This window comes from Onychomys torridus, chromosome 3 (genome assembly GCF_903995425.1).
Source record: "Onychomys torridus chromosome 3, mOncTor1.1, whole genome shotgun sequence".
Lineage (NCBI taxonomy): Eukaryota > Metazoa > Chordata > Mammalia > Rodentia > Cricetidae > Onychomys > Onychomys torridus.
In genome coordinates this window covers 15,152,217-15,166,956 of record NC_050445.1, presented here as the reverse complement: position 1 = coordinate 15,166,956, position 14,740 = coordinate 15,152,217, and the positions used below count along the sequence as shown (strand labels likewise).

The 14,740-nt window shown below is 39.0% G+C and overlaps 1 protein-coding gene across 5 annotated transcripts in view; it reads right to left on the bottom strand.

The window, feature by feature from the left end:
* LOC118580615 (broad substrate specificity ATP-binding cassette transporter ABCG2) overlaps positions 1 to 14,740 on the bottom strand; it is a 101,760-nt gene that overhangs the window by 29,730 nt on the left and 57,290 nt on the right. For 4 of the 5 annotated variants that reach the window (XM_036182458.1, XM_036182459.1, XM_036182461.1 and 1 more), the window contains 2 exons: positions 8,698 to 8,913; positions 377 to 436 (listed from right to left, as the gene is read on the bottom strand). In XM_036182458.1, the coding sequence (XP_036038351.1) occupies positions 377 to 436; positions 8,698 to 8,894 (257 nt within the window). In that variant the 5' untranslated portion in view covers positions 8,895 to 8,913. Of the gene's footprint in view, positions 1 to 376; positions 437 to 8,697; positions 8,914 to 12,207; positions 12,232 to 14,740 lie in introns of those variants that run through there. The other variant, XM_036182457.1, reaches the window with a different exon arrangement.

Below are 14,740 nucleotides of genomic sequence, written 5' to 3'. Positions count from 1 at the left end.
CTCCTCAAATGACCCTCTTAGTCAATGGACCTTGGAGATCACAACCCAGACAACATGCTGTTTAAACTAGTATTCATGACTCTGATTATACTTTCTCTACATGCCTTCATTTTTAATATTACTTCATTCTTTTACCTCCTCACTAATATGATCTACCAGTATATACAAATCACTTCGTCATGTGCTACTACGAAAGCTGGCCTAGTAAGTCTTTCTGGTCCTTAGGACAAAACCATGAGATAGTTCAACTCCATATTACCTACTGCACTTAAGACCAGACCAGATGTACACTGACAAATAATTAACCAACACCTGTGTATGTAAATGGCATATTTAATGAACAGAAAAGGCTTATTTATATGTACGTTATACTCACGAAGACTTGCCTCCGCCTGTGGGTCCAAGAATGGCATTGAGGCCAGGTTTCATAATCCCACTGGAAACAAAATGATATTATTTTAATGTTGTATTTTACATAAAGTTCTTTGAACTTACCATCTGCACTTAACACACTAATAAAGGAGGATGAAATTGCAAACCTCTTAGAGATAAAGAATCACTGATGTTTGAAGTGTAATCTAAAGGCTATATCAACCAGGAGACCCTATGAAAAACAGTCCAACCCTTCTAAATTCCTTTCTTTTACTATTGTTTTGTAACTTGCTCTTGAAACAATGTAACCTTTTGAAAATGGCATAGCCAATGTCCCAGGTTCCTTGATGTTGAGTTGAGCATAGGACTCAATGGTAGAGCCCACGCTTATCATACATGAGACCCTGAACTCAATCCTAGCAACAGCAATTTACGTTTTTCTACGTAAGATTCTAATATAAGACTCTTAAAATAACAGATTCTGGAAATAAGGAAGGAAGATTCTCAAAGACTCTGCATTCCTATTACACCCTTTAAAACAACATAAAGTACATAAAAGTTTTTGAGCAAAGTTAATGATTAGTATTTTTAAATTGTCTCACTTCCTACCTAGCCAAGTTCAGAACAATCAACACTTGTAGAGTATCAGTGAGTGATGTTCGCATTACAAAAATCTAATCAGATTAAATAGTCAAAGTGTCTTCAATAGAAGTTCCAGTGTTAGGATGAAGCATCACCAGTGCTTAACACTAAGGTAAAACATGTCAGGTAGGCAAGATGCCTCAGCAGGCCAAACACTGCTTCTGCAAGTCTCAAGACCAGAGTTTGATCCCCAGAAGCCACAGTGGAAGGAGAGAACTGACTCCTAGAAGTTGTCTTCTGACCTCCATGTTTGCCCTGGTGTCTCTCTCTCTCTACACACACACACACACACACACACACACACACACACACACACACACACTAACAAAAAATTTGAAACAATGAAAAAAGTGTTATTAATTCAAGGGGGAAACACTCTTGGAAGAAATGGTCACCTTCACTGTGAAGTGTTTAATAACGACTTACACAATATACAGCCATCTCTTTTAACTAAAGGAATATTTAGACCGACCAAGATGGAAAGATTACAGCCATGTTGACTGGGATGATATCCAAGAAAGCCTGAACTTTACCCTAAAGGTAAACAAGTGACAAGTAGGATAGTTGAAGAAAAGGAACAAGAGAAAGGAGAATTAAGGGCGGGCCCATTACAGCTGCACAGGAATGGGGAAGAGAGCCCACGCTGGTCTGTCCAATACACTGGGGTCATGTTCAGCCCCTAGAACTGGAAGTAGGTCAAGATGTATTCCACAGAGAACATAGCATCTATTCAAGTGGAAAGTCAAAACTGCCAACTATTTCATTTAGATGATGGCTAGAAATATCTTCCTTATGATTATACGTTGTCATGAGCAATAAACTCTCTAGTGCCCCTGTCTCACTGTGCTTAAACACAAGAGGAACTCACCACTCATTGTCTGTATCACAATTACTACATTTTGCTTTGCTTGTTAACTGATTTACTTCTCAGTGAAATATCAGACAAATAAAATAACAGATCATTAAGCCTCATTCAAGTTGTAAAACTGAACAATCTTATTATTTTATTCTGTTAACCCTCCAACATGCTTGTCCAACGTACAAATGCAGAGATGTCGGGTAAACTCTCAGAGTGCATTTATTTATACTTCTTGATGTACCTCCTTTATCAATAGCTACCTAGCAACTGCTTCAAAAATGAACAGAACCTTTTATTCAAGCAGTATCCACTGCCACAAAACTCTTTCAGTATTTAAAAATACATACATATATAAAGACTAAGACATCCATAATGATTTAAACAGAAACAGAACATTAAACATGATAGTTTAATAGGTCTCTGAGGTTAGCTTATATTTACACTAAATTCTAACATTAAAGAAAATAATAAAGTTGGATCTCAAGAGTTCTAATGAGTTCTCCACTCACTAATCAGTATTTGATATATGCTATGGACACAGACACCCTCTTGTAGGAGATGAATTAAGCTAAGAAAACAAGCAGATAAACAAATGAAAAAATAAAGTCTGGGTCCTCCTGAGTCAGCACACTACAGCCGGTCACCTACTCCCTGCCTTCATCAGTAGTGTGACTTGGATGTAACTATGTTTTCAGAGTGATATCAGCTTCATGCCATAAAGCAGAGCTTAGTTACAACATTGCTGGATGGCTCATAAAGCTGAAGATATTTATGACCTGCCCCTTTATAGAAAGTGTATGCTGATGACCTCTGTTCTGCTGCGACCTACAATTTTCTCATTCCCCACCCTACCCTTCACCCTTCTGTCACCAATCCCAGCCATTCCCTGCTCCTATTTATTGCTTTACAGCCTTTGTGTGTGTGGTCCTCCTTCATTAAATATGTCAGATGCCTCCAGTAAGAACTGTGACACATGAAGACTTTGCTCTCCGAATGCATAAAATGAAATCTCCTTAAAGGAGCCCTGTCATTTTTATTGCATTTTAGTGGACAACAGTCAATCCCTCTGTCCTATTTTGTTTATAGACAAAGACTGTGAATGTCTGTTTTGAAGGAGGGGCATTTCCCTACTCACAGACACGCACGCACACACTCACACATATGCACACATGCACACACTCACTCACACACACATTCAATTCTGATGTACCCATTCCTCCTCAGAGCAAGTCACTTCAGTTACACCTTTTTCATTCTCTGTCACAGCAGAAATTAACACAGTGAAAATACTCCAGTTTCTGAATTCCTAATTAAAATATAAAGTCACTGAGAACAGAAAAAAAATTATGTAACATGAAGAACCTAGCAGGCATTCAAAAATTACTGAATAAAGGAATCTATGTTTTCCTTATTAAGACTTTTGTTTGAGACAGTTGTTCACACTATAGCCCAGGCTAGCCTAGAACTCACTATGTAGCCCTGACTGGACTTCAACACAGAGAAATCTCCTTTTCTCAGCCTCCTGACTGGCGAGATTACAGCTTGGAACTTCTAAGAAAGTCATTTTTTTCTTTTACTAAAATAAGACAAAACAAGCCAGGAATTAAGACAATCTTAGCAGTAAATGTCATCTTTATGTTAAACTGAGTGCTTAATTAATAAATAAGAAATCAGAAACCACGTAGTGAAATAAGTATCTGTCCACAAAACTTTAATTTCATATTCTCATTTGTTATTTTTTAATCAAATAATGTATTAATCCTTTCTACTAGAGGGATGCGGTGGGCACATCTCTAATCCCAGAACCTGGGATATAGAGACAAAAAGACCAGAAATTTAAGCCATTCTTGGTTTCATGGTGAGTTTAAGGTTAAATAATGGGATTCATTAAATCTTGTTTCAAAAAGCCAAAATGCAACATTAACAACAACAACTCCCTTATGGCTTCTGTTAGACTTCTTTTCTTCCCTCTCTCAGCAGAAAGACAACATAAGTTCTACACAGCCAACACTAACATGCGCTTCAAAGAGGGTAGGAAACAGAGAAGAGATGGCCACAAGCTAGACAGATAATTACTTACATGACTGATGGAATAAGAAAATTTGAGCTGGAAGGAGGGGACTGGACCTGCCTGGACTGAATCTACCAGGTTGAGCTGAATCCCCAGGGGAGTCTTGGCCCTGGAGGAGAAGGGAATGGGGGATGGGCTGGGGGGAAGGCAGGGGCTGGGGCAGGATGGGGGAGGACAGGGGAACCCATGGCTGATATGTAAAATTAAATTAAATTATATAAAAAAAAATGTTAAGTTTACCCTTCCCAACAAACTTAAAAAAAAAGAAAAGGAAAGAAAATCTGAGCTGATCAGTAAGTGGAAAGAGATAGCCACAGACAGACAGATTATTACTTTAATGACTGATGGAATAAGAAAATCTGATCTGACCAGTAAGTCCATTAGGACTAATGAAGGCTGTAGATGTAGCTTTGTAGTAGAACACTTGTCCAGAATGTCCAGGGCTCTGGGTTTAATCCCCAAGATTGAAGGGAGAAAAGAAAATAATGACAGCTAAATTTTACACATCTTGAGAGGAAAGAAAACATGTGAATGCAGAACAAATGTAAAGTATTAGATTATAATCAATACATTAGTGAGGAAGTATGTTATCTATATATACATTATAATTGATACATTAATGACTAATTGTATCTATATATAGATCATAACTGATACATTAATGAGTAATTGTGTTATCTATATATAGAGTATAATTGACACATTAATGAGGAAGTATGTGTCATCTATATACAGATAGCTACAGAAAAGTACAGTTAGGAAAGTCCCTGTATGGATGAGAGTAGATGTCCATGAACTGCTCCTTCAGCAGAGCTTCACCCACTTCTTGTTCCCTCTCATTCTACCTACCAAGACCTATGTGCCTCTGGACCTTCAGACAACGGTACGCGCATGTCTACATGTGTATACACAAGCACGGATCTACTACCCAGTTCTTCCCGTTCAGAAAGCACGCAGGTAATGACACTGTGACAGCAATGAGAACTCTGAGGACCCAGATCCCAGCTGTAAAGACCATTTTCTACAAAAATGAACGTCAGCTGAGTCCAGGTCACAGGAAGGATAAACAATCAGTGATTCGGGAACTTCCTCCAGTACCAAAGAAATACTAAAAATGAGGAATAAACCAAAGCAGTAAAGGAGAAGTGGAAATCACCCTGAAGGTGTTCTGCAGGCAAATTGGGAACAAAAGGAGTTCCAACACAAATGAAAATGCATTATTGCTGAAGGCTAGTGAAGAAAGCAGAAATCCAGGAGTATATCCAGTTGTGTTGGTTATTCTTCTGTTGCTGTGATATAATACCATGACCAAAAACAACTTACAAGTTTAGTTTGGCTTAGAGTCTACTTTGAATGAAGAGGGCTAGATGTCCACATAGGCTAGAAGGCGTACAGGCAGAAGCGGGAGACTGTGAGCTCACATCTCACCCGCTTACAGGAAACAGAGAAAGTAGGAAGTGAGGTAGGGCTATAAACCCTCAAATCCAGCCCACCTCCTCCAACAATGTCCCCCTCCTGAAGGTTCCACAACTGGGGACCAAGTGTTCAGATCCATGAGCCTATGGGGGACATCGCTTATTCAAACCACCACAGGAAATGAAAGAGAGATGCTGCAGCTTTTCCCAAGTGAAATGCAAACTATGAGACGGGGAACAGAGACAATAACTCTCTGGCAACAATCACAGTGGTAGCCAGACCTAGACAGGAGTCATCATAGAGACTGCAACTCACAAGAAGTTCATGTTTTGTGAGGAATAGGGTTTTGGAAGATTCTCAGAAGGCTCTGCCACATAGTACCAATCAAGTCCAAACAGTCAAATTGTGCCATTATGGTACAACTTGATAGACGGTAACATCACCAGGTAATCAATTTTAATATCCCACATAGATGGACACCATGTTGGATGAACCAGAAACATCAGGTTGGAGAAGAATAGAAGCACAGGATCTGGCAGCTAGTCAACTGTGAGGAATCTTCAGAGGCATGACTGCCCTTGTCATGAGGTTATAGTCCCCCTGCCTGCTGCTGGTCAACTGAATGATTACATTAGCAAAGGTCCTTCCTTCTAGAAAGCTTACTCTGCAGGAATTGGAGATACAAGAGTGCCGAGTGGATAGCCTAGTTTTAAAAGGGTCCCCCAAACCACCAATGACAATGGGTACAAAAAGAGAAGGATGGCAGCAAAGTCAGTGAAGCATTAATAGGGAAATTGGGTGGGCTGTCACATTCCCACAAGTTTAATTCTGAAATTATTTCAAAATAGTTTGCTTAACAATCTTCACAAGAGTATAATGAATCTCCTGCCCCTCCACCCAACTGATTATGTGATAGACACATGTACTGGGATGGTGATCTCTTCCAGACATCTCTAGCACTGGGAAAGCTCAGGTGTCAACTATGGAGACAAAGGAAGAGAAAGGCTGTACACCAGGGAGAAAAATCTTTAGCATTCTCATGGACAGGTTTTGCTTTGTTTTCTTTTCATACAAGATCCAAAGAAAAATTGATTCTCATCAGCTTTTTTGGAATATAATAACCATTTTTAATGGTGATGCTACTATCAAACACAAATTAAAAAAAAAAAAAAAAAGGTAACGAAAGCAATCCTTTCTGCACCATAGAGACTCTACTTAGTTGAAGCCAGTAGACAGGGGAGAGATTAGAAACACTGCAAGCAAAGGAACGACATTTCTTGTGCAAACCCAAACCAGATGTGCATGAGCAAGAATACAATCCTAGCTGTCCCTTTAACTATACAAATTGAACTAAAACTAAGAAAAAACAAGATTTGCTTCTACTTTACTCGTCGAGGGGATACTAAGAAATTGCTTCCTCCTTTGGTAATGTGCATGCCATTCTACCATAAGCACACCATGAAGCCTGGAACATGTGATACACTCAGTGTGTATTCAGTCATTACCTGCTTGAAGAGAATCACAGGGGACTGACAGAATGGTTCAGTGGGAGAACACTTGTGTAGCATGCTCAAAATTATAACATGCATACACACACTCACAGAGTACCATCTCACAATATGTATTGTACATTTATTAAAAACAGTCCTTATTCTAATTATATCATCTTTATTTTTCAATACAAATGTGAAGTGACCAGTGGGGTGTGTGTGTGGGGGGGTACTGGGTTTTGAACCCATAGCCTTGTATAAGCCACCTAACACTAAGCTACATCCTAATTCCTACATTATTATACTTCAAAAAAGATTATCAGTTTTTCATAAGTCAGTTCTACCTATCCATGAATGATACCAGCTTTGCGCTCAGAAGACCTCTCCTTTTTCTGTTAGTTAGGATTCACTAACATAAGAAAAAATGACAAAGGAGGGATGACAGCAGGTTTGGCCCCGCGGATAGAGTTGTAATTCTGCAATGCTCCTGGCCTCAGGCCAACCAGTCTCATGACCTTATCATTCTCTGCTGCCACCTACATGTGAAGATTCTCTCCCATATTCTGTCATTTCTATGCTCTCTGGAGGAAGCAGGTTGGTATTAACAGAGAGAAAAATGTGTGTGTGTGTGTGTGTGTGTGTGTGTGTGTGTGTGTGTGTGTGTGTGTAAACAGAAGTAGCTGGTTCCACATAGGCCTGCAGTTACACCAGATCAAAGAACTTTTAGAGATGCTCCACAGACTGGAAGAAGACAGAAAAGAGGAGCGGCTGTCTTAACAAACCCAAATTTGTTTACCATCACCATAATGGTAAACTAGAAACTCAACTGTCTAGAAATCAAGCAAAGATTAACAAGCCTGGTGTCAACCCAAGAGGTCAGTGGTGATGGGTTTCTACAGAAATAATCAGTTACTCTCCACTCTAGGTCCTACTTTAACACCATATTTTCAATATAAATTCATTGCTTGGTGAAAGGACAAACATCACAGATTACTAAGTACTTTTAAAACAGCACTGGCTACATTAAGTTGGATCCCAAGTCCTCATCACTTTGGGCTTCAATTATATAACCTCAGCTAAATCAGAGTTACTTTACATTTTACTTTTCTACCTTTGTTTTTTCTTTGAAACAAGGTCTCATGTAGTTCAGGATGGCTTTGAGCTTCTGATCCTCCTGCCTCCACCTCCCAAGTGCTGGGATTACTTGTAGGCACAGGGTTTTATGTGGTTCTGGGAAACGGACCCAGAGCTTTGTGTATGCTAAGCCAGCACTCTACAAACTAAGCCAGATCCCAAGTGCCTCTACTTGTCATTATCATGGAGGGAGAGTACTAAGGGAATCCTTGACGACTACAATCTGTTTACCATAAATAAGTCATTTATTAAAATAGGTGTATTGACTTTCGAATTATATTGCATTCCACCTTCTTTCTACCAGAATATAACAGACATAAATGTACACATATTAAAAAATATATCAGCAGGTCTTCTGTTTCATAGACTGGAAAACTAAATCTGAGGTTACAATTATACCTTTACAATCAATACACTATAAATCACAAAGTTAGACCTCTACCACTAAACGTAAGACTAACTAGTCATAACAAAATGGTACGTTAAAATGTTCAAAAAGATGAGACCATTTTCTTAAAAAGTTTTGACAGTTTCTTTGTGAGTAAAATATATGCCTAACAAGCGACAAAGTAATTTATGTCCAAGTTTATACAAAAGAAATGAAAGGATGTGTTTCTATACACAGGCACAAAGACATGAAGTGTTCACAGTGACTTGTTGTCAAGGTCACTGTAGGGAAATACAGCAGTCTCTTAAAGAGCTCATACACATACTTGATACCCGATAGTATTTCTTTCTCAACCGTCTTCCGGGCTAGAAACCCAGTTTTCACTTTCACTCGATAGGTGATGTTATGAAAACTTAACACATCTCCTGTTAGCGTCTTCACGTCACTTGAGTTCATTCCAGGAAGGCCGTTGGTGTTTGTCTGTGACATTGGGACTAAAACGTGGTCATTACTGGAAGACATCTTTTCAATTTCTGCCTTCCTACAGAGAGAAAAGCAACAGCAAGTTAACAGTATGAATAAACGAAATCATCAACACAGATAATGGTACTTTTAAAATAAGTCTTTAAACTGCTCTGTAATTTGTAGATTCTTTTCAAATGGACATTCTTCTCACAGCACTGGGATAAGAACCACCTTAGATCAGGTAACAAGGAACAAACATAATTTCAGTCACTTCTACCCGATAGCTATCAAATGCCTACGAAATAAGACCTTGGGGAGTCAACTGAATATGAGAAGTACTCAAAACCAAGCAATCAGAAAAAAAAAGAGGTGTAAGTTTTCATCCTGTGTAGCTTTAAAAGCATATAATAGAACTTAACCTCAGACTACACGATAAATACCCTATCAGCTCATGTTGTCATTGTTTGAACTTAGCGTTTATAGCATTGTTATTAGCAAAATGGGCTTAGCTGAGCAGTTAGACTCGGGAGCATTTTCTCTGACTGTAGATTGTACACTTCTGGTTATTGGGTCCTTCCCAAACTCAAACTGTCTTCTGTGACAAAATCGTAACGAGGAAATATATTTAAATTCTAGGACAACTTAGAAAATTGTGAATTATTATTAACTACATCAAATGTGCAATTAAAAAATTCAAGACTTTAAAGCAAAAAATGAGACTTAAGTTTACAAGCCAAGTTTAAAATGTTCTACAAGGCACACTATAAAAAATCCCCTTAAACATGGGATTGGACTAAGACCTTCAGGTTAACTGAGCTTATGAAACAGATTTAACATGTTATGTTTAATAAACATAGTTTTCATGTTTAAAAAACACAGATCCATGAAGAACTTTCTTTCTGCTTATTTTTTCGTGAGTTTTATTTCATGTGTGTAAAATTTATACGTGCAGACACAGGAGAGAAAGGGCTTGGGGAGCTCAACTTAGTTTATTGATGCCCCCTCCCTTCTAAGAGTTTGGTTCCTATGAAAAGTATGCAGGAAACATCCAGGATTAAATTTACCGATGAAATTTAATGATTTAATTTAATAATGAAAAGTGTGACCATGGAAGAAAAGGATTGAAGGAGAACTTCGAAAAGGGGGGGCGGGGTTGGAAAAGGGATGGAGATAGTCTGTCACACATCTAACTAGCGACCTGGGAAGGGAAGGGAGGCAAATAGAGGAGAATCAATATTTAAAGAAATTCTGGATAGTATTTTCCTAAACAGATGGGAGTGCCGCATCTCAGAATGAAGTTCCAAAATCAACAAGCAGGACAAATACAAAGGAATTCAAAGGTGTGCTAAGGCAAAACTGGCAAGAAGCATAATCTCTGAATAACATTTCTATGCCCCAGACTTAGCATTTACCACTCTCTTCATTTTACAAAATGTGTTAGCACACCAAAGAATGACCCTCAAGATATACAGGAAAATACCTGAACATAATAAACAATAACAACTAGCCAAAGTTCTATTCTACTTAAGCATCAAAAGGAAGGCACAAGGGACAGAGAAATTTTACAGCTTTATGCTGAGTATTTTGTAAATCTATCCGCATCTACAGAAAACAAGGTATGTCAAAGCAAACACATCAAGCAAATCTCCTCCTGCCAACCCCAGTGTGACCAGCCACGTGGCCCCTTCCTGTCCTTCTCCCAAACACAGTAAAGGAATCAAGAATGTATCATTTGACTCAGATTGGTCATTGCCTCAAGATGGAAATGAGACTTTTGTGAGATTTTCACTAATAAAAGGCTTGAACTAAAGAACCTAAGGAAGATCATCCATGCAGCAGGCAGTGATTTACAACAGATAAACTGGTAACAACATCAGTATCATCGCCTTTCTCCCCTTCTGTGTTGTTGGTTGTTTTTTCTCTTTTGGGGTGCCCACCACCCAGCTCCCAAATAAATCACACATGGAGGCTTATTCTTAACTACAAAAGTCTGGCGTTAACTCGGCTTGTTTCTTGCCAGCTTTTCTTAACCTAAATTAACCCGTCTGTCTTTTGCCTTTGGGTTTTTACATTTCTCTATTTCTGTACACCTTTCTTTCTGACTCCATGGCACAAGTTTGGACAGTTGAGGGCAAGAGGGCTAAGGTCTTACCAGTAAGTCTCCCCAAGAATGAGCTATCACAGACAAACATCTACAGAAATATCAGCTCCCTTAAAAATGTTAACTTACATTACAAAACCCTATATTTATACTCTTTATATGTAGCTGAAGGCAGGTACAGAGCTTTAGTACTGTCTACAAACTTAGTCTCAATCAAAATACCACAGAGCTGTATTTTGGTGTACAGTTTTCTGGCAGCCTCCACCACAGGTTTAGACTTAGTAAGGCATCCAAGTAGGAGCTGCTGTACAGCACCATCAGTAGATAGAGTTTTCCTGTTCAAAGCTTGGTAGCTAGAACAGTTTCAGAGTCCAGAGGAAAAATGCCTGTCTTTGGCTTCCCATCCCAATCTCTCTCTTCTGAGTGACCTTGCTTTCCTCACTAACTTCGTTGAGCGTTCTCTCAGTTTACCAATCTGTGAATAGGGACAGTTTCCTTTACTCTTGTTTTGTCAGCTCGTCCCTCCCAGTTAGACATTCTGGCCAACTTACTCTGTCGGCTATTCTCAATCAATGAAATGTTTTGGCAGACACTCAGAAGAGATGAAATAGACTGTTAAATGGGCGAGAGTTCACAGGTGAGGCCTGGACACACTCACAAGGAGTTAAGTCCCGAGGCCAGAGAGGGTTAGAAGGAGAAAAGTAATGTTGAGCTTAAGGCACTCGGATTCCCAAAGCCCTTATCTTCCTGAAAGTAAGGCTCCAAAAAATCCTTTTTTCATAAACCCTTTCTAGAGCTGCCAAGGGGAAGGGGGGAAGGGGTTTCATTCCAGTTACAGACACTGTCACAGAACTATCTCATCTTCCATCTACTGTCCTAAAAAGTATTTGTTCACATTTATTTGTGTGCAGTATTGTGTACATGTGGGTACACCCACACACACCCACTCTTATGGAGGTCAAAGGCCAACTTGTGGGAGTGAGTTCTTTCCTTCTACACATAGGGCCCAGGGGTTGAACTCAGTGGCTTTATGCACTGAGTCATCGTGCAGACCCAGGACCTAATTACCTTAAAGTGGTTTGCTTTCTCCAACCCTCCCCCAGCCCCTTTCTCCATCAAAACTGTGAATGGTGAAGGTGACTCATAGGACTGCAATCCCAGCACTCAGCAGGCTGAGGCAGGAGCATCTCAGGAATTTAAGTCAGGCTAGGCAGGGTGAGACCCTGTCTCAAATAATAAATAAGTAAATAAATAGGCCCCAGTTCTAACCTTTGCCTTTGATTCATAGTTTTCTCTCAATGTGTAGCTATAATTTTCCTTATTGATCTGGTTCATCTCAATTCAAGGCACATATTTCCAGCTCAACCTGAGAAAGAAGAAGAGTTTTTCCTCTACTCCACTGAAGGCAAAGGTGTCCAGGGACTGAGTCCTGATGCTGTGTCTGAAACTAAGGAGATCAAGAAGCACCAGCTACAGGTACATACACACTACCAAAGCTCAAATTTAGCACCTGTGAGTCAACAAATTATGTAGAAAATGACTTACCAAAAACCTGGTTCTTGGTGTGTAAAGGACTCCACAAATAGAAGTCTTTAAAGAAATTTGTTTTCAGTATTGCAGCTAAATGCAACAGAGTCAGATTAAAAATTACCTGTGCCCCAGCTCTGAGAGGGGAAGTGGACACATGTCCCCATCCCTAACCCAGAAGCTAGTTCCAATTGATAACTGCTCACAAAGGAAAAATTAGTTTTCTCTAACAGTCTCTCTGGGGATACACACCAGATCCCATAGCCAGTTGCAGATGTCCAACACAAAGAACTCAATGGCCATTAGAGTTTCTCTGGGATTTTTTTTTTAAACCTTAAAGGTCCTTTGTGTATATATCATGGTTTCTGTTTTTGGTGGGTTTTTTTGTTTGTTTGTTTTGTTTGTTTTGTTTGTTTGTTGTTGTGTGTGTGTGTGTGTGTGTGTGTTTATGGGATTTGACTGTCTGTCTGCTGTGTCTATAAGTATTTCTTTTCTTCTGCTTGTTTGTTTTGTCCTATTCTGTTTTTTTTTTTATTGTATCTTATTTCTATTATTATTTTTAGATGCCTGTTTGGATCTTAATGAGAGAAAGAAAGGTGATAGATTTGCGTAGGTAGGGAAGGAGGGAGGATCTGGGAGAAGCTGTGTGAGGGGGAAACTATAATCAGAATACATCGTATTATTTTAAAAATCTATTTTCAATTAAAAAAATTGCCTGTGTTTCTTTCTACTTCCTTTGTAAACAATCAGGAGACAAACTGTAAGGGAGAATCAAACACTGTCCATCAGATACAATTCACCTGATACATATGGAACATCTGAAACAAATAATGTGACTCAGAAATTCAGACTTACTTAATTTCAATTCAATTTCTACATATGATACTGAACTGGATAATACAAGTCTACATTATTTATTGTCTTAGGATATATTTTTATTATTAGGTTACTTATCAACAATTGTATACTTATCAACAATTGTATAAAGCCATAAGTTTTTCTATATCTTATATCAAATAAATTTATTCCTACGTTTCTAAATAGTATAACGTAGGGTTGGTGAAACAAACAGCCCAGTGGGCAGTTGCTACCTGATAACCTAAGTTCAATCCCGAGATCCCACGTGTTTCAGGGGAAGAACCAACTCCAAGTGATCCTTTGATTGTCTCGTGTTCACTGTGGCATGCACACATGCATACACACTCACACATGCATGCAAACACTCACACCTGCTTAAAAAGTTTTAAAATAGTATTATATTTCCTTCAAAATAATCAAGTGCTTAAATGAAATTTAAAATAAACATTGCCCAGGTAACTGCTACATTCTTCTAGCTGAGAATAACAAATCTGTAACATGAGCAACATTGGCACAGCCTGAAAGAAACACGTCTGTTTTCATAATTCTCTTCCATTTGCTTTAAGTCAGTCTTTTTCCTCATGCAAAACAAATAAGGTGAGTCCCAAAGAATTAGACCTGATCTCTAAAAAGACACCATAAAACTTTAGGAAGCACCACATTTGTTGTTATTCAAGTAAGTTCCATACAATTTTGTTCAGTATTTCAAATACCAACAGGACAATAAAAGAAAAGCAAGATCAAGTTAAATAGCTATAACCCATCAGTGCATCCTCCAAACATCTTCTTATAGTCCCAAAGGTCACTAATTACAGGTACAAGTATTTGAGTTACAGCTTTCACAACTTCGCCGAGGTCACAGAACAAGACCGTTCTTGCTAAGGTCTTTGCCCTCAGCTATCTCTTATTACATATCTGTAAATGTAAGACTCCTACTCATGCACATATTTCCTTTAGATTACACTGTAAACCTACAATTTCTGGAAGTCAGGCTCAGCAATTAAATGCACTTGCCACCAAGCCACATGCCCTGAGTTCATTCCCTGGAACCCATACCGTAAAAAGAGAGAATCAACTTCCAGAAGTTGTCATCTGACCTCCACACACAAACAACAGTACATGTACACACATACACACACTAAGCAAATGATAAATGCACAAAAGTTTCAATTAAAAACACAATTTCTAAAAGTTGGATTTTGTGAGCTACACATGGTGGCCCACGGGAGTTCAAGGCTAGCATCAGCCAAAGGAGAGTCAGAAGGTACCATGGGCTACATGGGACGCTATCTCATAAAAGCAAACAACCAAAGCCAGGCTGTGACACACCTATAAACCCGGCACTTGGGAGGGAGAAGGAGGAGGATCAGTAGTTCAAGACCACCCTCTACTACTTTGTCAGTTCATGGCCAGCATG